General features: G+C 40.9%; 2 protein-coding genes across 3 annotated transcripts in view; one reads left to right on the top strand and one right to left on the bottom strand.

The window, feature by feature from the left end:
* Window positions 1-11,555, top strand: part of RPN2 (ribophorin II) — a 35,671-nt gene extending 24,116 nt beyond the window's left edge. Inside the window, exons 13-18 of one of the 2 annotated variants that reach the window (XM_020789249.3) lie at window positions 297-383; window positions 911-1,006; window positions 1,481-1,556; window positions 2,970-3,099; window positions 5,862-5,947; window positions 11,249-11,555. In XM_020789249.3, coding sequence (XP_020644908.3) covers window positions 297-383; window positions 911-1,006; window positions 1,481-1,556; window positions 2,970-3,099; window positions 5,862-5,913 — 441 coding nt within the window. In that variant the 3' untranslated portion in view covers window positions 5,914-5,947; window positions 11,249-11,555. The remainder of the gene's footprint in view (window positions 1-296; window positions 384-910; window positions 1,007-1,480; window positions 1,557-2,969; window positions 3,100-5,861; window positions 5,948-11,248) is intronic. The other variant, XM_072996945.2, reaches the window with a different exon arrangement.
* A 1,501-nt stretch (window positions 11,556-13,056) lies between these two features.
* On the bottom strand, window positions 13,057-23,106 carry GHRH (growth hormone releasing hormone). The gene is made up of 6 exons (XM_020789279.3): window positions 22,984-23,106; window positions 20,210-20,297; window positions 17,065-17,193; window positions 15,169-15,273; window positions 14,710-14,841; window positions 13,057-13,269 (listed from the first exon to the last, which is right to left on the bottom strand). The coding sequence occupies exons 2-6, from the start codon at window positions 20,287-20,289 to the stop codon at window positions 13,200-13,202; spliced, it is 516 nt and encodes a 171-aa protein (XP_020644938.3). The 5' UTR covers window positions 20,290-20,297; window positions 22,984-23,106; the 3' UTR covers window positions 13,057-13,199.
* Window positions 23,107-23,862: the final 756 nt, after the last annotated feature.

Below are 23,862 nucleotides of genomic sequence, written 5' to 3'. Positions count from 1 at the left end.
CCCTTGATGCAGGCATCTCATCTTGGAGTTATTTATCAGTTGTACATACTGCCTTTTAGCAGCAAGGAAACACCTCATTTATGTTGCTTTAAGTAGTATTGTTTGCTAATTAACTAAGTTCAGTAAACAGATAGGTGATCCTTCCTCCATTATTTATAAAAAAGTTCTGAAATCAATTTAGAGTTTAGAAGAATGTGTCTTCTAATAGGACTATTTCAGCATTTTATAATCTGTACTGAACTAGGTGTGAGTAATCTATATAGAGCAGGTCCACTTACTTTTAATATGCTTTTCAGGCAGATGTTGTCATCAAATTCCCAGAAGAGGATGCTCCATCCACAGTACAGTCAAAAAGCCTTTTCATTCCCAAGCCAGAGATAAAGGTACCGTTGAAATAAGTTGGCTGTCTTTCCCTAGTGGATCTTTTTGTTGTGATTCTTCTTTTGGAAGCGTTCCCTAGTGATACCAATATCTGTTTTAAAAAACCTTACATGTGTTGGCAGACTGTAGTTACTTATTAGTTCAGCAATGTTAAATTATGCTAACATATATTTTGGAACACAGGAGGAGGAACAAAGTTGGAATGCCATTTGTCTCCCAGATCGGAATAATGCCAGAGCTACCTGAGGGTGCTTTGCTCCTCCTCCTTCCTTTTCCCTACAGAGAAAAGGTCCACCCAGCACTTTGACCAGGGCCCCCATGATGTCAACAGTTACAGCCATTGGGGTCATTGGCCCCTTAGAGAGCTGTGAGGGCAAGCCTTGTCCAGCCCATGTCCATTGGTTCCCCACTCCTGTTATAGAAACAGATAAAAGAAAATGGTACTTACAAAAATACCTTGCAATACACCCAGACTGTTGAAATGAGTTGCTTTTCTGATTCATTTCTCCCTGAACATCTTTTTTTATAGCACCTATTCAGGGAACCTGAGAAGAGACCTCCCACGGTAGTATCAAATGCATTCACAGGCTTGGTACTCTCACCACTGGTTTTGCTCTTTATTTTGGTAAGTGTCTCATATCTGAACCAATACATAACATTGTTTGAGTGCTAATATTGAGATATTGTAATGTTAAGAGCTGAACAGGTGTTAATTACTAGTATAGACTGACCCACACATGTACTTCATAGTCAGATTTCCAAGAAGCAGTATCACTGCACAATAAAATCACTATAGACCTAGTTCTTATCTAATTCCCTCTCTCGTTCCTCCTGAATTTCTGCATCTATGTAAAAATCCTCCATTTTAGATGATGGCAAATTAGATTTTCCAAAGCTGATTTACACATATTAAGCAATTATTTTGAATGGAATTAATTTGTAATGTCCTGATAATGCTTCTGATCTACATAAATGCATGCATGCACAATGTCTGAAGCATTTTAATTAACACTTATCTGTAATTTGAAATGTTGCTTTTTGATCTTGGTTTCATTGTGCTGTAGCTTTTTTGCTTAGTATATGTTTCCTAAATTTTCAGTGGATGAAGATCGGGGCCAATATTTCTAACTTCAGCTTTGCTCCCAGTACTATTATCTTCCATCTCGGTCATGCAGGTAAGTGCCAGAGAGATTCCTCCTCATTTATCCATATTTCACATAGGCAAGAGCCTGATGACAGACAAGCTCACAACCTATTAACTATAATAGGTATAATAGCACCACATTCCTCCCTTTTGTCCCCCCCTTTCCATTTTTCAGAATTATTCTTACGCTGATAGACACACATACTCCATCAGTTGTAACAGCTGTCATTAGACTGGTTTTCTCTTGCTTCCATTTAGCTACATTTGATAGGACAGAATGTTCAGTGTTTCCATTTCTGTGGTTTATCCTTTAGTACATACTGCACATCTAATGAAAGAGGAGCCTGTGGGATCCTGTTCTTGTATCCCTTTATTTAATGCACTTAGAGACATTACATGAAATCCTTTTAATGTGGCTTGTTCAGTACCTAGATGTCTCTGCCGCCAATTTGTGTTGTTGTGAATTTGGTTAAACACAGCTATTGCCTCTTCACACTTCCTTAGTCTTTCTTGTGTTGTTTTTCCTTTACACTGCTAAATTGTTTTTCAGCGCACACAAAACCATACTGTCCTGAAAAAAATCAGTTTTTTCTTTGTACTTCTTGAAATTCTGTTACCTTTAATCTTCTTGAGAGCCTCATATTTTCCTGGGGAAATGGAAGAGCAGTATACTGTTTGTTAAGAAAGTGAATCACCTTTGTTTGTTTTTAAGGCCCTTTACCTTGCTAATTCAGTTGGTTAAAAGTTGCATGAACCTTTCATAAGCCAGGCAAACTTCAGAACAAATACAGAGTTCATTCATCTACAGTGTATTAATATACTTAGTTGCACTTTGGTTCCATTCAAATTGATGTGAAAATTTAATCTTCTTATTCTGTTGACTTAAGAAATAATAAATGTGACTAACCATAAATTGGAGTATGTTCTCTTCAAAGTTTGGCAGTCTGAGTTTTGCATGTAGGGATATATATAACCTGAGAATTGTAGGGATTTTTCACTAGTATCTGTGAAGTGTGAATGATGTTTATTCACTTATAATTGCCAATACAGTAGTGTTTTCTTTTATCTCCTGTTATTTTTCTAAGTGGCTAGCTGGTCAACAGTACTGCACAGACATAAAAGAAATTACTCTGATCTTTCATTTGAAGGTCTAGTTCACAAGAAAGACACTGTTTCTACTGTCTTTGTGGATCCAACATGTGCTTATACTCCTATGGTTTCTTTTCACTGTAAATGATTATACATTTAGAGTAGTTTTGCAATCTTTCCTCAGTTTATAGGTTTATAGGTTTACTGTTGTCTCTGTTTCCACTGCCCTGTATACTGGAATGAATGACTGTGCATTGATTCTACCCTACCCATCACTATGATTGCTTATATGATCTTCCTTTTTGTACTCATGCTAGCCAGGTATAACTGGGTATCTCTCTCTTTTTTTAAATAGCAATGTTGGGGCTCATGTATGTCTACTGGACTCAACTCAACATGTTTCAAACCATGAAGTACCTGGCTATCCTTGGCAGTATCACCTTCCTAGCAGGCAACAGAATGTTGGCACACAAAGCAGTGAAAAGGTGAGAAGATAAAAAGTGGAAATTACAATCTCCTATTGCTACCATGTGATATGATTTTAATGGAATGGTTCCAGGTATTGGGAAGACCAAGTGATAAAACTGGCTTCAGAGAATTCCTTTCCTAAATGCTGTCTGAACAGGGATTCCCAGCACTATGAAAAGGCAGCAGCTGATTCTAGGACAGCCTTTTAAAAAGCAGCTGGCGTGGAAGCAATCATATTCATTGCTCACAAAGCCACCAATATTGTCTTGCTTTGAAACATGGGAAATTCAAGAACAAGCACCCAACTGCTTTTCTAAAGCATCACGGTCTTCTAAACCTGTAGCCTCAAACTCTGAGAACTCAGAAGCTTAAATCAGTGTCACCTGAAGTGTCTAGAATCTTACCGTTTGGTTTGGTTTGGTTGTTTTTCACCTCTAAACAGTGTGGGTTGGTCTTCAAAGTCTTGCCAATAAAATCTTATTTGCGGATGTTTGGCATGTTCATGCCAATGTTAAAGTAGCCTTCACTGAACTTGGTGCCCTGGCAGAAATTTTAGTCTGCTGGGTAGGACTCATGAGAGTTGCAGTTCAGCACATTTGGAGGTGCCAGTGTTGGTAAAGGCAGGGGTAGTTGTTGATATGTCTGAGGTGACAGACAAGAAATGACTTATTTTCACTCACCCCCGCCCCCGAAAAGCCAAACTGTTTCTCTTGCCAGATGATAAATCTTACTATATCTCCTAAGACTCAAGCCACTTCTCTTCAACAGTAAAAAATTATGGTTGATCTTAATTTTAGAGCTTAGGGTATAGATTTTGTGTAGAATTATTCCTCTGGTTTCACACAGCTCTAAAAAGTGCAGTCTTCAGATTGGAGACTAGGGTTGCTAAGCCAGCCCTGTGCACAGTCCATAGATCAGGGAGCTGCCTTCTCTGCTGGTTAAGGGAATCCAGGACCTGCAATCCAACACATCTAGAGAGCAACAGGCTGAAGAAGGCTGCCATCAGCTATCACATGCCAAGGAATGTCCCCTGCTTCTGTTGGCAAAGCCAGACCTTTTTCTTTTAAGCTTGTAAAAAGTATTGGCTCAGTCTTACCATGGATGTTGTCACTGAATATCCCATCAGGTCAGGAAGTCTTCATCTGTCTAAGCCTCCCCCTCAAGTTTGGGATTCAGTCCCACCCCTGGTCATTTCTTGTGTGATGATCTTTCAGTCATGCAAGTATTTACAGAAGTCTTGCAGAAAATGGGAAAACAGGACCTCGTGACATACCCTGCTTCATTAATGGATACATGTTCAGTGTAGCGTCTGCAGAGGAGTCCATATGGCTTCTCTGGATGCAGCTGCTTGATATGCATTGGATTATTGTTCAGTAGCAGGTCCCAGTTGTGGGATATGCCTTCTTATGGACTGTTGTACGTAACCTTTTTAACCTTTTGCAGATGTCACACTGACTGTGTGTCTGTCAGATCTCTCAGTAAGGTGAGGCTTGTGGCAAAGCCTTGATGTCCCAATATCCCTTTCACATTTTTATTGCAGGGATGGGCAGCATTTTTTCTGTCAAAGGCCGCATTCCAATAGGGACAGATGACTCGGAGATTCAGTGCTGATTGTAGGTGGGACCAGAGCCAAAAGCCAGTGATGCTTCTCTCATTCTCTCTCTCCTCCTGTCCCTACTATGTGCTTCTTCCTCTCCCTTTCTCTCATTTTCTATTTCCCTCACCACCTAGGAGGCCGCTGAGGAAGAAACAGCCTTTTGGTATAGAGGTCTGAAATGACAGCTTTGTTTTCAAAGAGTAATTTGTAAGAGCACCCCTGCTTAGAACATGTGACATGAAAAGCAGTACTTGTGTGCTGCTCATGCCATGAGAGAGCTTTGGATCCTGCAGAAGCTTTGGACCCGGATTTCCTGAGGCTGGCAGACCACTGCTAAGAGATTTTGGGAAGTGTAATTAGAACAGATGGAGGGCTGAATGTTCCCCATTCTTGCATTAGGATCTGCTAATGCCCATGTGTGAGGGCTACTGCTTTTGCAAAGATGGCAGAAGTGAGCTTATAATTGCTGTCTTTTCTTTGTAAGCACTCCTTATTTCTTATTAAGGAGACACAGGAAATGAATGAAGGCATCTTCCTATGTCAATATGTAATGTGGAGTTAGCTAGAAGCACCCAAAAGGCTGTCATATTCCATCCACCTTGCCACGTAGCCCTTAAATGTTATTGTAGATGGTATGAAGACATCATGCAGTAGAAGCCAATCAGTACAGTCATCTGAGACAGAAGAAACTAAACAAAAAGCATTGCAGAGGTGGGCTTTCCAGTCATAGTGCTGGGGGTGCCAGTAAGATAAGATGAAAGCCTAAATTTTCATTCAGCGCTACCAGGGCTTCTAGTAATCAAATTCTTCTTGCTAACATTAGCAGTCCATTGAAATCAAATTTTAGAAGCCAATCCTTAGAATAGCTCAATTAGCAGCAGCCAAGATTTCTGTTTTGAAGTATTATGTAAATAGAAGAGCTGCTAAAATAACTTTGCACATGTCAGTGCCACTTGAGCTGATGGGTTTTAAATCCAGCATTGTATGGTGGCATGAATTTTCTCTGAAGAAATTGTGAAAGAGTGGGAGAATCAATACTCTCCCATATTTCAGCAGAGTTTCTGGAAGGCCTGGTTTTGCTGCTTTCATGTTTCTTTCTCTGTGTATCAATGGTTCCTGGAGCAATATTGCTTTCTGCCTTACTGTCCTCTCTGAACCTTTATCCCTCTCTCCTTTTGGCAGGATCGCTGCAGAACAGAGCAGTAGGTTGGCAAAGTATAGAACACTGCGGTAAAAGGGGTTTTACTAGTGACCAGCTCTTCCTAGAAGTAAGGGTTTTTGGATGTTGCCTTTCCTAAGTTTGCTGGCTGCTTCATTTCATGCTTTAATGTTCATCTCTGTCTGGACCAAGTGGATTCTTAGCTGAAGCCACTTCCAACCTTGCCTCGCCCACCTTTGATTCTGGCATTCTTTGAACTACAACTAGTTAGGGACTGTTGGGCACTTATGTGCATGCAACTGAAGGTTGTGCCTGTGGTAATTTCATTAGTGCTGAGGCAGGAGTGGAATCCCAAAAAAACTTCTGCCATTGTATTGCAGAGTTGGTCATGTGGGGGACATACAACCTATTGCACAATTGCATAGTGCAGTTCCTTGTTGCAAGTGTAACACGTGGCACATTTACACCAGCATAACTTTATTTATTTTTCTATTAATTTTTATATTTATATTTATAATATCAATTTATATTTATTTTTATATTAACTTTATTTTATTTTATGTTACACCTGCAAGAACAGGCATTTGCCTATTGTCATCTTACAATTCAGAATGCCTTCATTATGTTCCCAGCCTCTGAACTGTTTTAAGAAATACCAGACATCCTTGCTTATTAAAGATATTAACCAACTAAGAATTTTTTTAAATGATTGTCATCATGAACCCACATTTTTGCCATTAGTGGGCTTGCTCATTCTCCAGACCTGCTGAGCTTCAGCAAAGTTATTATTGCATCCTGTGTTTTCAAGGCATGACATGAACTCCAAAGGAAGCTTACGCTGTAATAAAAAGAGACTGGAATTCAGAATCAAACTACATAGAATGATTTTTTTTCATATTCTTGTCCTATTCACATATAAAGCAATCCAAAGGATATAAAAGTAGACTATCTGTCTAACACTGAAGTGAGCATTCCAGGAGCCATACTACAGGTGCACGTAGGGACACACGTTTACCTTCTTAGTCTGTTGCTCTAGCCTACTGGTTCCCACCCTTGGGTCCCAGGATGTTCTTGAACTACAACACCTAGAAATCATGACCAGTACTGCTAGTGATGAAGGCTTCGGAGAGTTTTAGTCCAAGAACATCTGGGACCTCAGGTTGGGAACCACTGCTCTAGCCACTTATCTCTATTCAGTTTTGAAAGTAGAACTGAAAAGAAAAGGGACTAGAGCAGTAGAGTAGAAAGTAAAGCAAAATGGGAGTAAGATCCAGCACACCCGGTACTTGTATAATGCTTTGACATTAGAGTGAAAGAGAGGCACATATTTTGTGTATCAGTGGAGAGGCTTGCTGTTGGTCTCTTGACTCTTCAGTCTTGATGTATCAGGTCTTGCTATTTCAGTGCTTAAGAATCTCAGGAAAAGCAGTGGAGCAGCTCAAGTGGTCTGATGAAGTGGGGACCCAGCAAAGATTAGCAAGCTTGTTTACTTGTTGGTCTGACCTTGGTTCAAAGCTAAGTGTTTAAATCAGTAGCCCAGGAGTGCAATTTAGATGAAGTCTGCGGAACAAAAACAGCTATACTAGTAGTTCAGGCTTCCCTTGAGGTGAACTCCTGTGCTATTGATTCTGATTACTGATTTATCTATAGCTATTTTCAGGTGCCTGTCTGTATACTGCCAAAACAGCACCACTTCTAAATAAGAGGAAAGGTGAAATCCTGATGTTTGCAGACCCAAAACAATTCAGAAAGGATTCTTCTACAGCCCCTGTCCAATATCCTGTGTTGTTTTCCACCTCTTCTTTTCTTAATTTGTGCAGAACAGTCAACATAATGCTTATTTAGCATTCAAAACCTGTAGTTTTGATAATTTGGTTAATTGGATTACATCCCCCCTTTCTCTAAATTGTTTTCCAAGGAGGCCTAAGATGTTGACCTTCCAGTGAGATTGTTTCTAGATTAACCACATTCATGCTGTTGCAAACTCAGAATTGTCCATCTCTGTTCTGGTCTGTTCTATGAAGTGGACTGCCTGCCGGGTTTGTTATCATTCTCATTTCTCACATTTTATCCAGTGGCTTTTTTTGATTCAAGAAAAAAAGCTGAAAGAACCAGATAAACATATTTAGCCATTATTCTGTATATGTCCCTTGACAGCTAGGTTCTGAAATATTCAGACTTCTCACTTAGCAAATCAAGAGTCTCTTTAACTAAATTAAATGGAAAGAATATACAGTTTTGGAAGGAAGTGGATGAGGGAGAAATTGTAAGGCAATAAAAAAATTCTAACGGTTGAAGAGGCAGAAAACATTATACACCTAGTCGATGAAAGCTTGACCACAGAAAAGCCTGTCATACGTTTCCGTAGATTTGCTGGATCAGCCATTCTCCCCATGGCTCGTATCTTCCACCTGAGCTGATTACCTTCCTCTTCACAGTGGTAGGACTGCCTTTGAAGAATGCCAAACTCAATATTGCATATTCAGATGTTTTGCTTGTGTTATTATGCCATAGATATATGGAATATTATACTGTCCTGTACATATTAACATTGGTGCAGTCTAAGTTGTGGAAATTCTTGACTTTTCCTCATACTCTCCAAAAGTGTACACAGAGGGGATAAAGGTGCTCGAAGAGTGTGTGTTTCAAAAGGTTCTGACTTGAAGACTTCAAAAATGCATATCTATTTCATTCGCAAATAGCTGCTAACTGACCTGATTTGTTAGTGGCATAGTCAGTGGCTAGCCACATAATCAGTCATAAATAACTACAAACACATTATGAAATCTTACAAATTTATCCAAGTGCAACAGTTTTTGAATATGCAAAGCACAGCTCTGTTCTCTTATGTCTTCTCATGTGTAAGCCCAGTGCAACTACAGTGGTGCCCCGTTTGACGACGACAATCCGTTCCAGCGAAATTGCTGTAGAGCGAAATCGTCATCAAGTAGGGGAAAAAAAAACATTGAAAAGTATTAAAACCAGTTAATGTGTTCCAATGGGTGAAATACCTCATCGTCCAGCGAAGATCCTCCATAGGGTGGCCATTTTCCGGTGCCTGTATAGCGAAAAATCAGTCCTAAAAACAGCGGAGAACCATTTTGCACAGCAGGTGGCCATTTTGAAACCCAACGATCAGCTGTTTTTAGATCGTCATAATGTAAAGAATCTGTTCCCAAAGCAGGGAACCGATCGTCATAAAACGAAAATTGCCCTTTGAAACAATGCTTTGCGATTGCAGTAGCGATCACAAAAACGTAAAGCAATTTCAGCGTCAAGTGGGGTGCCATTGTACTTCTGTGGCTGCATTCCCCATTCCATGCAAACCCTGTTTAGTCTGTAAATCTGAGCTCTTGATTCATGCATAACCTTTCCAGTCTACAAACTGGTATTTCTGTTCCAGTCTGTAAACTAGAGTTCCTGTTACATACAAAACCTTCCTTGGGGCAGGTCTGGCAGGGATTCCCTTCCCCTGGTTGATGCAACGGGGGAGGGGGCAAATACTGTTCTGTGACTTATAATAGCCATTGAAAGAGCCTTGTATGTATGTGAATCACTTTGAGCTCTTAACTGCTTTAGAATTGTTGAGTGTGGAGTTGTTCTATTGAATATAATGAAGCAATATCCTTCCTTTGCCATGGGAATAGATAAATCTACCCAGTATGGGTTATCCCTTTCTCTATAAAGATGGAGGAATGCAGATGATTCTGCATCTTCAAGCTGATTCTTGAAACCTATAACTTTTATCTTGAGATTTCAGTCTTACTTGATATCCAGTGGCTATAACATCAGACTGGAGTAATATTTGGTCTCCCCCTTCCCCCAAGTTGTGTAATGTCCAGCATAAATAGAAGTCATAAAGGACATTAAATACACCCTACTCTACAGGACATGGTGGCGCTGCATGGTAAACCACAAAGCCTCTGGGCTGCAAGGTCGAAAGATCAGCAGTTCGAATCCATGCAACAGAATGAGCTCCCATTGCTTGTTCCAGCTCCTGTCAACCTAGCAGCTCAAAAGCATGTAAAAATACGAGTAGATAAATAGGTACCACTATGGTAGGGAGGTAACGGAGTTCCGTGTCTAGTCGCAGTGGCCACATGACCACAGAAACTGTCTACGGATAAATACTGGCTCCATAGCTTGGAAACGGGGATGAGCACCACCCCCTAGGGTCGGACACGACTGGACAATTGTCAAAGGGAACCTTTACCTTTACCTTACTCTGTGTGCATAATGTGGATTTAGTAAGGGAAGCCACACCCACTCCATTAGTGTTTCCATTATCCACTACACATGGAGGGGAGCTTTCTAAAGAGGAGCACTTCCTGTCTGTGAAGGGTTATGTGAATTAACAGCTGTGGAGACTGAGGACTGAAAATCGTATGAAACGTCTCCACAGATGGGTAAGGCTCTCCTCTTCACAAAATCACCATCCCCCCTAGATGTCCTTACTATGTTCACACTGTTGCTGTCGACACTTTGATCATGTTTAGTTCATGGTGGAGTGGGAGTGCATTTTAAGTTTTGCCTCTGTCTGTCTCTTTATATCTAGCTGGTGAGCTGAATAAATTCTTAGTAAGTTTTGATTACAACTTTTAAGCCACAGTCCAGTGCTTGTTCAGCTGGATCTCTGGGTTTTTTCCTGCCTGTGTAAGAACTCATTTCATACACAGTTGCCTTTTTGTTCCAGTTTCACAAAGGGGTATCTGCTCCCCCTATTTGTATGTATAGGCCAGCGATGGAGAACCTATGGTACGCATGCCACAGCTGGCACGCAGAGCCCTTTCTGTCAACACGCAAGCCATAAGTCACCAGATCGCTACTCCCTCCCCCCCTAAAAAAAAACTGAGCAGGCGGCTGCAACCGCAGTTCTGGTGCCAGACAGGCAGCGGGTCAGGATCCGGAGCAGCTGGTGCTGGCAGCGGATCCGGAGTGGGGTCTCGTGGCACCTTCCGCCACCACTTCCGGTTCCACTGCCGTTGTCCCCCCCCCCCCCCAGATTGGGCACGCAAACCCAAAAAGGTTCGCCACCACTAGTATAGGCTCTGTTGTTTTTAAGAGGATTAACTCCCATGTGTATAACTGCAAGCCAGAGATTGTTGGCGCTGTTGCTGAGAATTTGTCTGCAGACTAGATACACTCTATGGTTACTATTTATTGTATTTGCACATAATATTCTAGCCATTACGTTTTACTTTGAATGAATGCAAATACCTAGAGTTTTCACTAGGAATACCATGTTAAGTGCAGATTCTTAACTTTCTTCAAAGTTTTGTTTTATCCTAAATCAGATGTAATGTTATGATTTCAGCATAACCAAAAAGGGACATCTAGTATTAACATACACAGAGTTGTTGTTTGACATCTGAAATTTAAATTTTAAGGGTATTTCTTTGTGTCCTTCCAGAACACACTAATGCGAGAAGAAAGGAAGAAATGGAGAAGAATCTGAGCAACTCAAAAAAGGAGCCAAAGAGGAATTTAAGGGCCAGAAACTGAAATATGAAAAATAATTATCTGTAATCGTGGAAAGATGGCTGTGTTCTTGTTTTTAAGAAAGCATTTCCCCACCTTTTGTGTTCAGATCAGCTTTGAGTTATAGCATAAACACATTGTCTAGCACCAAGGATTTCAGAAGTGGATGGGCTCCAAAACTGTTTTGACTTTTTTTTTACTGTCCTCTTTATGAAATAAAGATGAGACAAAAGGAACAATCATTGTGTATTTTTTTTTCAGGGTAAGCATGCACAGCTTAGCTTCTGACTCATGGGTTTCCATAAGGTCATATTCTTATTTGATAAGCCACTCAGGATAATTTCTGTAGGGAGGGACACAAGTAAGTTTTCAGAAGTAATTTACAGTGCACTTTGAGGAAATAAAAGCCTGCTTATTAGGTTTTCTAGGCAGTCGCATTAATAGTAATATGAGATTTCCCCCCCCCCAATGGATTGCCTTCATGTGAATTTCTAGCAGTTCCTTGGTTTGAGTCAGAGGTTCGCAATCTTTTAGCTCCCAAGGGCAATATCTTGGTCAGTGTGTGCACGTATGTTCACAGAAGAAAAAGACCTACAAATACTCAAGCAATATGTGAGGAGAAGGTACAGGATCATTCATAAAAGGAGCTTAATCCTCCCCTCCTTCCTGCCAGGCATTCTGCTAAGTTTTCCAGGTTTTCATTGATGGATATTCCCTTTATTTCCACCCGTGGCGCATATTGCCAAGCAATAACCGTCCATGGTCCTGAAATGAGATGTCAGTAAAATTCTTCCTATTAAATCCCAAGGTCACCTCCCAGTTAATTCACCAGGAGAAGCCCCCACTCAGGCAGTTTCAGCAGTGATAGCTTTTCGCTCATTTTCCAGTTGATTACACGTCTCATGTGTTCTGTGCAGTAGCTCTCACTGGGGATCAGCATGGGGAGAAAGAGTTTGGATACATACAATTTGCTGTATATCATAGTTATTTATTTAGAAACTTAGATGAGGCAACACGTTCAGCAGTTTGTGTGATCTAGCTATTGGCAGTACAGAGAACAAAACTTGTGTTTCTGTATATTTTCTCTTTCTGGCATTCATCCATAGTAGCACACTGTGTTCCAGAGAGTATCAGTGGATGTTGTAAGGCAGTGGTCCCCAACCTTGGACCTCCAGATGTTCTTGCACTACAACTCCCAGAAGCCTTCACTACCACCTCTGCTGGCCAGGATTTCTGGGAGTTGAAGTCCAAGAACATCTGGAGGCCCAAGGTTGGGGACCACTGTTGTAAGGTGTTATTTCTTTCTCCCAGTTACTTCAGGAGCAGGAAAAATCCTTGCAAAGACACTTGGAGGATAGCATTGACCAGAATGGGATGGGATTATCCTTAATATATTTTTCCGTGTATAAAATGACACTTTTTCCTAAATAATTCGAGGAAAAATTGAGTGTCGTTTTATACACAGAAGGAAGCAGTCGCATGCGTGCTTGGGTGCTTCTTGCTGTTGCCTCTCCCGCCCGATCACCACCTCCAATGGGACTGATGGGCCCAGCTCACATCACTGCCTTGTCCCCTCCAGTGGTGGAGGCAGAGGCGGAGACAAACAAGCACTCGCGCATGCTGAGGTGCTTCTTCCTGCTGCTGCCGCCAGATCACCTCCAGTGATCATCTCCTTAGAGCAGGGGACAAGGCAGTGAGGTGAGCTGCAGGTGAGCCCCAGCAGTCGCACTAGAGGAGGTGATTGGGCAGGCAGCAGAGATAGCATCAAGAGACGGAGGTGGAGGAGCAGTTGCCCATTAATTGCTCCTCCGCCTCTATCAAGGGTCAAAATTAGGGGGTCGTTTTACACATTGGAGGGTTGTATACATGGAAAAATATGGTATTTACAGTTCCATTAGCTTGGTTAGAACACTGACAAAATCCTCTAGATGGTCACCTTTGATATCTTGAGGCCTGGAAACAACAAGAACAAACAAAAGGATTTAGTGTGACAACAATATTTCTGCTTCAAGAGAGAGTAATGATTTTTGAAAACAGGACACAAAGCTGAGAATATCTGAATAGACAGGATAGTGAATGACCTCAAGTTCAGACTTCAGGTGATAAGACTGAAAAAGACATAGGGACAATTTCCTATGTCAAAGTAGACTACTGATTAACTTCTGTTGACCAGTATTGTCTATTTTGAAAATTGTCCATTGACATGGTGGCACTGTCTATGATACCATCATAGACAGATCCCCCATTAGGAAGGGTCCTTCCCATGACTTGACCTCCATAGGGCTGCATCAGCCACTCCAGGTGCAGCCACTCCAGGTGGAGTTTTATCTAGAGTTGCCAGGGACGGAAAATGGTACCATATGCATGCAAAACATTTATGCTACTGCTGAACCTGATCCCTCCCTAAAAAACAGCTGGAATTTCTGTCACACTTAGAGTTGAGTTGACTGGTACCTTTAAGGTTTGAGAACTTCAGAATGACCATGCTATGGAAGAACACCTTCTTAACCAATGTATACTTTGGCTAGTGCAAAACTTGAGATGCTCACTAATCTTCATATACATGGTAAACTTGATTCCATTTATGCAATTGGATGCCCAAATTGTTGGATAAGAACTTTTGAGAAATCTTTCTCCAGATTGCTAGTTTTTGCATAAGCTTTTCCACAAGACATTCTACATGCTGTTGCATCATGAGTAAGTTAGCTGTTAGGACTCTAGTATGCAAGGGTGGGCAAGCTCTCAGAGCCCTTTCCTGTGTCCTAGGACCTCCCTAGGGCTGCATCAGCCACTCCAAGTGAAACCAGAACTGGCCAGAATGTTATTTGTAGTTTCCCAACAAATATTTCTGCTTTTAAAAAAATTCCAGATTTTCTGTCAAAGCGTGTAAAAGCCCACATTGCTGTAGAGTAGAATCATACTGATGAAGTATGATTCTACTATATATGGTGGGGAGAGGTTAGAGAGAATGGTACTATATATGATGGGGGGAGGTTAAAGAGAAAACTTTATTTGGCTCTGGAATTGCAAGGATTTTTAAGAGTGCACATATGTAATTTAATGGCTGAAATCCTGTTGCTTAGTGTAGTAAGTTGCATTAGAGTGGGCCCACTGAATTAGTAGGGATTTGGTGAGTCAACTCCTCTAAGTTCCATTAATTCAAATGGCCCACTTCAGTTGTGCCTTAATTTAGCATAGTAACTCAGAACTAGAGAGGCTTATTTGAATCAAATTAACTTGTAAAGAGTTGATGAGTAAACTCCTTCTCACTGATTCAGTGGGCTTACTTTAAATTACTATGCAAAGCAACAGGATTTTAGTCTAGGTGTACCTCTAAAAATTAATAGGGCAGAATCCTACTATTTTGTATACTTCAGTGAGTAGCCTACTGACCTTTGATTCTGCAGCATAGCTCCCAAGAAATTCCTCAGGACCATTTGTTGGTGGTAACGACTGTCCATAAGGATGCTGTCAGAGTGGCGCCTGGTCAAGAATTCATGTTCCTCATCCCCAAGACTGCCTTCTCTGAAAAGCAGCCAACATGTCCGCAGCAAATGGAATTAAACTAGAAGATCTTGGTGGTTTAAGGCTTTGCTTAGCTATAAACTTTATACGTATTCTAAAGGTTTTCAGAAGAATCTTATATGGACAAAATGGAATTGCCTGTTATACATAATCTGAGCTACTTGTGGATATGGGCTGTAATGATATGACCTCTTGGGGGGCACTAATTTATAGGGTCAACATAAGGTGGAATTAATTTGTTGGGACATGATGACAGCCTTCCCTGGATCGTTACATTGAGGCTGTTACCAAAGTAATAGTAATAATTAGAAATGAAGTTATACTTACCCAAGTCTTTTTCCAACAATACTCTGTAATAACTTCTGGGCTGACAACTTGCCCCGGACTTTCCGGTAACTATCCGTGAATATGGCATCTGCATGGCGTTGCATTCTAATGAAACAAACATAAGCCCAGAATCATCCTATGTCAGAGACTCCTGGTACAGGCATAACATTATATGAAAACTCATTGTCCCTTCACTTTGATGGAGGGAACAGTCCCATGTACATCCTATCCTAAACCTAAAGATCATGATTGCATGAAAGTTCATAGGAAAGCCTGCTACAGGTGGAGCACTTGTCTGTGCATCTTATTAACAGATTGGGTAGAGGAAGTACCTTTCTGAAATATTTGAACAAGAAACACAAGTGTTAAAAACATCTGAATCCAAGGACATTCAAACTGAGGAAACATGAGTCAGCATCAAAGAAACCCCATTTTCTAAAGAAGAAACTGTTGGTAAGAGGATATTAGAATGTTACCTTGTTACAAGCCTGTCTGGCATGGGTATGAAACCATAGCTACTCTCAAGTAGACAGTGATGATTGATTTCTAGAATGATTTCTACAGTATATTTTAATTTTTAAAAATGTATGCAAGCTTTCCTAGAACACCATGGCTGAAATCTGGTAGTAACTCACAAGTAGAGTGGTCCCATTGAATCCATGGAATTTATAGAGGCACTGACTCACCAAAATTCCCACTAATTCAATGGATCTACTCTAGCTGTGACTTACTAGTGGATTTCAGTCTGTTAAGTGCTTCCTTCTTGTACATGTGATCACCAGCAGCAGTTTTGGAGCCTCGTGGTCCTACCAAGAGACTTTGTTGTATGACAGGTTAGGTTGGCTTTTTCCACAGCAACGCCACAACCAGGGAACTCCTGAGAGAAGTCAAATGGGTTCCATCACCTGTAATGCGGGAGAGAGCCATTCAAAGCTGCATTGTTTTGCTAATGTTCTGTTGGACTTCAATATCACTCTAACTTGTTTTAAAATACTGTTACCACTTTTAAGCTTCTTTTCTGTAGCAATTTCTTTTTACTGTATTGTCAATTTCTCAGCAAGTTAGGTATGTTTGTAGAGCCAAAATTCAGGGGTTCCATTCCCTACTGTGCTTCCTGTGAGTAGAACCAGCCTGTGTAGCCTTGGGCCAGCTGCGCAGTCCCAGGGCACTCCCAGAAGAAGGGAATGATAAACCACTTCTGAGTACTCTCTACCTAGAACACCTGGGAGGGGGGGAGAGGCTGTCATAAGTCAGAATTAACTTGACAGCATATGACAATAAGTACCAATTTCAGTTACTTTGCCTTTGAGTGCCCTTCTGCAGAGAAATATATTTTATAAAAAACTGTTCCTAATATAGTTAAGAAGAGAAGGCTTTAATTAGACAAATTCATGGGTGATAGATCTATCAGAGATTATTAGATGGACCTTCCATGTTTAGAGGAAGGCTGGTCCAATACCTTTTTGTGTCTGAAGCAGAACAAATCATACCTTTCACCCACCCAAGCTAAGGTGTGTGTTTCCAAAAGCCAGCCAAGTTATATGGGCACAGGTGGCAGCAAGTCCCATTAGCCCCTCTGCCCATCCCTGGCAGTAAAAATAAAATGGTTTTTTAAAAAGCAACAAGTTGCTGCCATTTTCTGGCACCCAGAATAATTACTTTCCCAAATAATAGAGTTGGCCCCTGTTTCAAAGGCAAGATTCTAGCAACTATCATTTCCTGGAAAGCAACATGCCAGAGCAGCTCCGACTTTCATCATATAATTATGGTATGATTCCCAACAACAACTGGTTGGCCATGGAGAGAAATGGCATAATGTATGGCCTTACCTGGCAGAGGATGTGTATTCATAATTGCCCCTTTTGATTAATGGGTTTAGGGCACCAATATACTCACCTTTTCTCAGCAGGACTAGTGAGAAACTTCTCTTCCTGTTCTTCCACTGAAAGGTTGTGGCTCTGAACTGGGCCACTTTCTTGTAGCTGAAAACTCACTGCCTTCCCAGAAATAGGTACTGGACTATACCTAAAACAGCAAGTCAAAACGTCACTGGAAATATCCAGAACAATGCAATTCAAGTGTTTGATTCCTTCTTCTAATGGGTAGACAATCCAGAAGCCAATTTTACCTGCGAAAAGACTATTTGTTACACATCTTCCTTTCTGGGAACTCTTGCTTGATCGCTTACTTACCAGATCCAGGTCTCTTTCTTTGGGCATAGGGTTTTTTTCCCCCTAAAACTCACACAAGAGGTATCAGATCCTATGTGTGAGTGGAAATCCTTAGTTGAGTCTTTCTAGTGGAAAATTTGGGGGAGTGTGTATATAATTCCAGTTTAGATAAGTTAGATTTCATCCTCCCTCCCATCCCTGTATGACAGGGGTGAGCAATTAATTTCTATAGGGGGGCGCATGAAAAATCTGAACTGTGTTCGGGGGCCGAACCAACTTTACTTAAAAATAAAATGAAACAGTTATATTATGATTGTTTTTATTTTAAACTTGTTAATCTTCACAAATACTAAAGAGGTTTTTTGTGGTATGTTAAAGATAAGCAACTGATCAACTTTAGACAAAAAGCTATAAATGGTTTTGATGTTCAGCTTCTTCCGTGAGAGAAATCCAGTCTGTCTTGGGCTTGAACAAGTGCTTGAACACCGGACTGGAGCGACAACCGGCAGGCCGGACAGAAGCGGCTCACGGGCCATATGTGGCCCTCGGGCCACACTTTGCCCAGGTCTGCTGTATGGCATGTATTTAATTATATACAATAATCTTAGAACTGTAGAGCTAGAAGGGACCCTATGAATCAATGAGTTTGACCCCAGTCAGAGAGGCATAGTGGGGAATCAAACTCACAACCTCCAGCTCCTCAGACAGAGACCTAAATCACTGAGCTATCCAGAAATTGGGACACAGAGAAATAAAGTAAGACATGGGGTTCAAAGTGAGCTTAGATAAAACTTCCACTTCTGCAAAAGCAACCACGCAATGAATTTTCCAGATAGACAGTTTCTCACACTAGCAATTAGAAAGTAACTCCAAGAATTAGAAAGTAACTCCAAGAATGAGTGACCTCCAGAAGACCCCACCCTGCTTAGGTCTGGCAAACTTCCTGGGTATTAAGATCTTCAGGAGAGGCTTTTCTCTCATTCTCACCACCTTCACAGACATGTTTGGTAGGAACATGAGAGAGAGCCTTCTCTGTTGCTGCTCCTACACTTTGGAACTCCCTCCCACAGGCTGGCCCCGTCTTTGCTGTCCTTCCACAAGCAGGCGCTATACCTTTCTCTTCAGGCAAGTTTTCCTTCAGTGACTGGCTGCGTGAGTGGGGGTTCTAAATGGATTGCTATACCTTACTGTTTTGAAGGAGTTTTTGTGTTGTTTATGTTTTTAGTATGGTATTTGTTTGATCTTTTTTTAGCATATTTATACTCACTGTGGTTAGCTTTAACATTGTCTTTTAATAATGTAAATTAATAAAATATTCGGTTTTTAAAAAAATGATCTGTGGGTTGCTGCTGGGGATAGCAAACAATATTGGGGCCAAAAGGACAATTAGGTTGATCTGGTATAAGGTACTGCTCTGTACCCCCCCCAAAAAAAATTTTGTTCAAGTAGATGTAGATGCCTAGCCCTTGTCCTGGAAAAATCATTTAATTATTCCAAAAAAGTGTGTGAGAAAACATTGTTTTTCCTTAAAATGCAGTGATGACCACCAACCCTGATGTTGTGGAATCAACAACAACAAAAAAGAGGATGCTTTTAAAATTATAATAATAGTATCAGAACACTATGCTGTTTTCCATTTTTTCCCCTTTGATATGACTTGGTCACTAAACTTGAAAGCTAATTAGCATCAAAGCTAAAAGGCATCATTTTAGTTTTCCTGGGAAAGGACTAGAAATAGTTTTGGAGTGTGGAGAGTCTTTTGTCTCATGGTATGAAGAAAGCAACAGTTAGAACTGGATATGGAACAACTGATTGGTTCAAAATTGGGAAAGGAGTACAACAAGGCTGTATATTGTCTCCCTGCTTATTTAACTTATATGCAAAATACATCATGCGAAAGGCTGGATTGGACAAATCCCAAACTGGAATTAAGATTGCCAGAAGAAATATCAACAACCTCCGATATGCAGATGATACCATTCTGATGGCAGAAAGTGAGGAGGAATTAAAGAACCTCTTAATGTAAGCGCAAAAAATGGTCTGAAGCTCAACATCAAAAAATCTAAGATCATGGCCACTGGTCCCATCACCTCATGGCAAATAGGTGGGGAAGATATGGAGGTAGTGACAAATTTTACTTTCCTGGGCTCCATGATCACTGCAGATGGTGACAGCAACCACAAAATTAAAAGACACCTGCCTCTTGGGAGGAAAGCGATGACAAACCTAGACAGCATCTTAAAAAGCAGAGACCTCACCTTGCCAACAAAGATCCGCATAGTTAAAGCTATGGTCTTTCCAGTAGTGATGTATGGAAGTGAGAGCTGGACCATAAAGAAGGCAGACTGCCAAAGAATTGATGCTTTTGAATTGTGGTGCTGGAGGGGACTTTTAAGAGTCCCCTGAACTGCAAGGATATCAAACCTATCCATTCTGACGGAAATCAACCCTGAGTGCTCACTGGAAGGATAGTTCCTGAAGCTAAGGCTCCAATACTTTGGCCATCTCATCAGAAGAGAGGACTCCCTGGAAAAGACACTGATGTTGGGAAAGTGTGAAGGCAGGAGGAGAAGGGGACGACAGAGGATGAGATGGTTGCACAGTGTCATCGAAGCTACCAACATGAATTGGACCCAACTCTGGGAGGCAGTGGAAGACAGGAGGGCCTGGCGTGCTCTGGTCCATGGGGTCATGAAGAGTGAGACAAACCTTAACAACTAAACAACAACAAAAATGAAGGGCTCAGGTTCCCCCCCCCACCAGAAGTCCCACAGTTTGGGGAACTTCACCTTCCATTGGAAGGAGGGACATTTTTTTTATCTAACTCACTGTGTTATGTAAGCAGAAAGACAAAGGTGAAGACCACTCACCTCAGTGTTGGGTAGAGAGGAGAAGATAGGGAACACATGACAAAATGGAGCAGGAGAAGGAGAATGGCTCTGTCCAACATTCTTCACTCTGCAAAAAAAACGGGGAGGGAACTGGGACTCATTACAGTTTCAAAGACAACCATGCGTACAGCACTAGAGACTCAACTACCATCAAAATGGTGGTTTCATTGTTCCCAAAGCTCTGCTGATATGTGAGCCCTGCCTGTACACAACAATTCAGACAGGAGGTTAGAAAATTTAAGTTTTTGACTACAGCTCCTAGAATTCCATGTTGACTGGAGATTTGCAAAAGCTGTAATCAATCATCGTCATCATCATCACCACTCTCTTGATGGGGCCGATAGGAACGTTGCTGGGTCCTGTTTTGCTTTCCAAACTAACATGGGGATAATAAAAAGAAAACAATCGTAATCCTGTTATGGTATCCATTATACCCAAGACTTGGGTAAGACTTCCCAGTGGAGGCTTGTTTCATTAATAAATAAATATGAGAGAGATCAGCAACAAACTCTTGCAGTGTGGAGTGCTGCAGTTCAAAATTTGGGGTACCCACTGCACTCCTTTCCCCCTCTCTTACCCACGGTTTCTTTATGGTCATTGAGCATGCTGAGAGCTTGTTTAGGCTGATTTGAGGGCTCTCTCGCACTCATACCTCAGAGGGGTTTCCTAATGATTTTTTTAAAGTGTATTTCTGTAATGCTTGCATTCTCTCAAGTCTGCTGAACTTCCTTCTTATGTGCAGGTGGTGCAATTTTGGCCACATAAGAAACAATACTCACAGCCTAAACACCAGGAAGAGAAAGAAAAGCTTCCATAAAAATGAGCACACATCTCTTGACTTGTTCCTAAATGTGGCTCAAAAGCTGCAGGCAACTCTCTCCTCAGGTAAGATCCGTGCCTGCTGTTTTTGATCTGCCATCATTTAAACTTAACTAGCTATTGATAAAAGCAAGGACAAGAAAGGGCTGAAGATTCCATTTCACTTTGCCTTAAATCTACAATCCCAAGACCCTCGAGGAGTTCTAATGCTTCTGATTAAGTGGTTCTCAGAATGTGACCTTATTAAATAATACCATTCTGGGATCTCATTTGATAAAATTGTTCCAAAAATATCCAGGGACATTAACACCTGGATTTTCAGGATTGCATGGCTGAAGTCTTAATGCACCACTGTCTCTTTCCAGCCTTATGACTCTTTGTTTAAGGACTATGATCAGGTGAAACATCCTGTGAGTACCTATAGAGCACCTACTTGTTTTGCACTGGTGCAGGTAAGATGGTTCGGGATCAAACCCCTTGAAAATGGTTCCAACTGAGCTTTCTAAAGAGCAAGATAGCTGTAACAAGATAATAATAATCTCACTTTCTTAACTGATCCAAGCAGCCTCAGTTTCCTAACTGATCCAAGCAGCCTGATATAGCAGAATACTGTATTTCAAAAGGGGTGGAGGGATACACAGTATTGCATTTTCTTCCTGTAGGGTGAACTGGGCTGACAGCCAAGCAGGGTGTTAACTGCAAATCAGAAACTGAAGACATTGCTCTTCTGTTCCTCCTGGCTTTGGGACCGTGGTTGTGGGCTCGCAGAGAGGACTTTAAAAGGGGGAAATTCTCTTTTGAAAGAGATTTAATCCCCAAAGGCTATTTCATTTCTTTGGGTCGAGAGCCCTTCAGGAAATAGTATAAGCACTGGTGTAATACAATTGCAGAGATAATGATCAGATAAACAGCTGGAGACAAACAAGTGGGTACATTTTTATTAATATTTTATAGATTTGGTTAAATCTGTCTGGAGAACAGCACAATGGGGTTAGGATTAACAACAGATCCTATAGCTGTGTCATTTCTGAAATATTTATAGGGTTGTGCTGCCCTAGACATGTATACTCAAAACGACTGCTCCCCAGATTCAATGGCACTTCCAACTGGGTGCGCAGAAGACTACAGATGAAGACTGTAATCAAAGCATATTTATTGGAAAGTCAGTCTACTTGAAAGCAACCATAGTGCTTGCTTCTGAGTCTATCTGGGCTACAATTTGGTTGTTATAATGGCAATGCCACAATGCTCCATACCCAAAACAGCTGCCTAAGATAGGATAATAAATTCCACAAGAATAGCTATGTTAGTAAAACTAAACAAAAAGCAGATGGCACAGAACTTGTCTGGCTTTATCTACATTTCACAAACATTTGCAGCCTGACAAGAATTAAAAACAAGCTCATATTTCACTTTGTGCTTTTATCTCTTTAATCAACCAGACAGCTATGCAATTTCATTTGTTTTTGGCCATAAGCAAAATTTTTAACTAACATAGTAGTTTAAATACCCACTCACTTTCAGGGGATGACAAACTATAAATGAAATGTGAACAACATAATTATTATTATTGCTTCACTTTAAAAGGGGGTGGAGAACGCCTGAAGTTCACATTAGGTATCTGGGCTGGAATGGTCCTGATTATTTTTACACATCCACTAAAATATTATCTTAAATTATATGTTGGGTACACACAGTCAAATCTAAATAAGAATTCTTAATTTACAGCCCAATCCTATGTGTGGTTCCTTTAAAATATATTCTACTGAATTCTGTCTGACTTATTCCTAAAAGTATATATATTGCCATTGTAATAAATATACAAAAGTTTTTTGCAGATGTAGAAAACAAGCTGATTGTTTCACTTTTCCACCATCAAGCAGCTTTGCAGTAGAAACAAAAATAAAAATTCATGCCTCATCCTTGACACTTACCTTCAGGAACAATATCCTCTGAAGTCTGCAAACTCTTTCTTTACCTTCTTTCAGTTCTGCCTTTTGCCGTGTCTTAGGAATTGGAGAGAACTCTACCCAGCTTTTTCTAACCAGAGTGGCTGGTCTCCTGTGGTTGTTGGTATTGACACCTCCTCTTTTATACCTTCGCTCCCTCATCAAACCTGCAAGCTTCTGAACGTCAGAGGATCAATTACTTTCCAGTTATTCAAAAAGCATCCTCAGCTTTGCAAATAAGGGGGTAGGGGGAGAGAGAGGGAGACTGCTGATTTTGATTCTTTGACATGTCCATCATTGCCCTAATCATTGGGGAGAACAAAGACCAAATTTGTTTTGATAGATAAACCTTGCATTTCTTTATGCATTCCTTTGCATTTAACATGACAGTGCATATATGACTGCTGGACAGCTCAGTGGTTTAGGTAAGAGCCAGAGGATGGGAGTTTGATCCCCTACTGTGCCTCCTATGGACTTGATGATCCATAAGGTTCCTTCCAGTTCTTTAATTAATATCATTCATTACCTCCTGCCTCTTCTGTGAAAAGGTTTATCTTTGAAGTATATTCTGTTCTTTCCAGCTATCAGTCTGGGATTCTTCCCTTGTTTCATTTCAATCTGGCCTTTCATCCTACAAGCTCAGGCCATGTTATAGGTCTTCCCTCCCCATTTTATCATAACAACACCCTTGTAAGGTAGATCAGGGTAAGAGTGACTCGCCCAACGTCATGTTAACTGAGCAATGAAGCAGGCTAATAGTGCATTACAAGCATGCTTCTCATCATCCCACCCCGGTTTTGACATCATCTCACCATGGGCATGCCTAGTGACAAACTGTGTGCTAAGTTGGTCATAGTGAGATTT

Source organism: Pogona vitticeps, chromosome 4 (genome assembly GCF_051106095.1).
Source record: "Pogona vitticeps strain Pit_001003342236 chromosome 4, PviZW2.1, whole genome shotgun sequence".
Lineage (NCBI taxonomy): Eukaryota > Metazoa > Chordata > Lepidosauria > Squamata > Agamidae > Pogona > Pogona vitticeps.
The sequence above is the reverse complement of the archived record's forward strand: the minus strand, read 5'-3'. Positions and strand labels throughout refer to the sequence as shown.

Bases quoted from the DNA above. Each gene is read 5' to 3' on its own strand.
- GHRH (XM_020789279.3), bottom strand. From the start codon at position 20,289: ATGTTGGACAGAGCCATTCTCCTTCTCCTGCTCCATTTTGTCATGTGT. The intron at 15,274-17,064 runs GTGAGTATATTG...TTGTTTCATTAG, and splicing joins ACTAGTCCTGCTGAGAAAAG to AATGCAACGCCATGCAGATG. The intron at 13,270-14,709 runs GTCAGTAGGCTA...TGTTGTTTCCAG, and splicing joins GCTATGCTGCAGAATCAAAG to GCCTCAAGATATCAAAGGTG.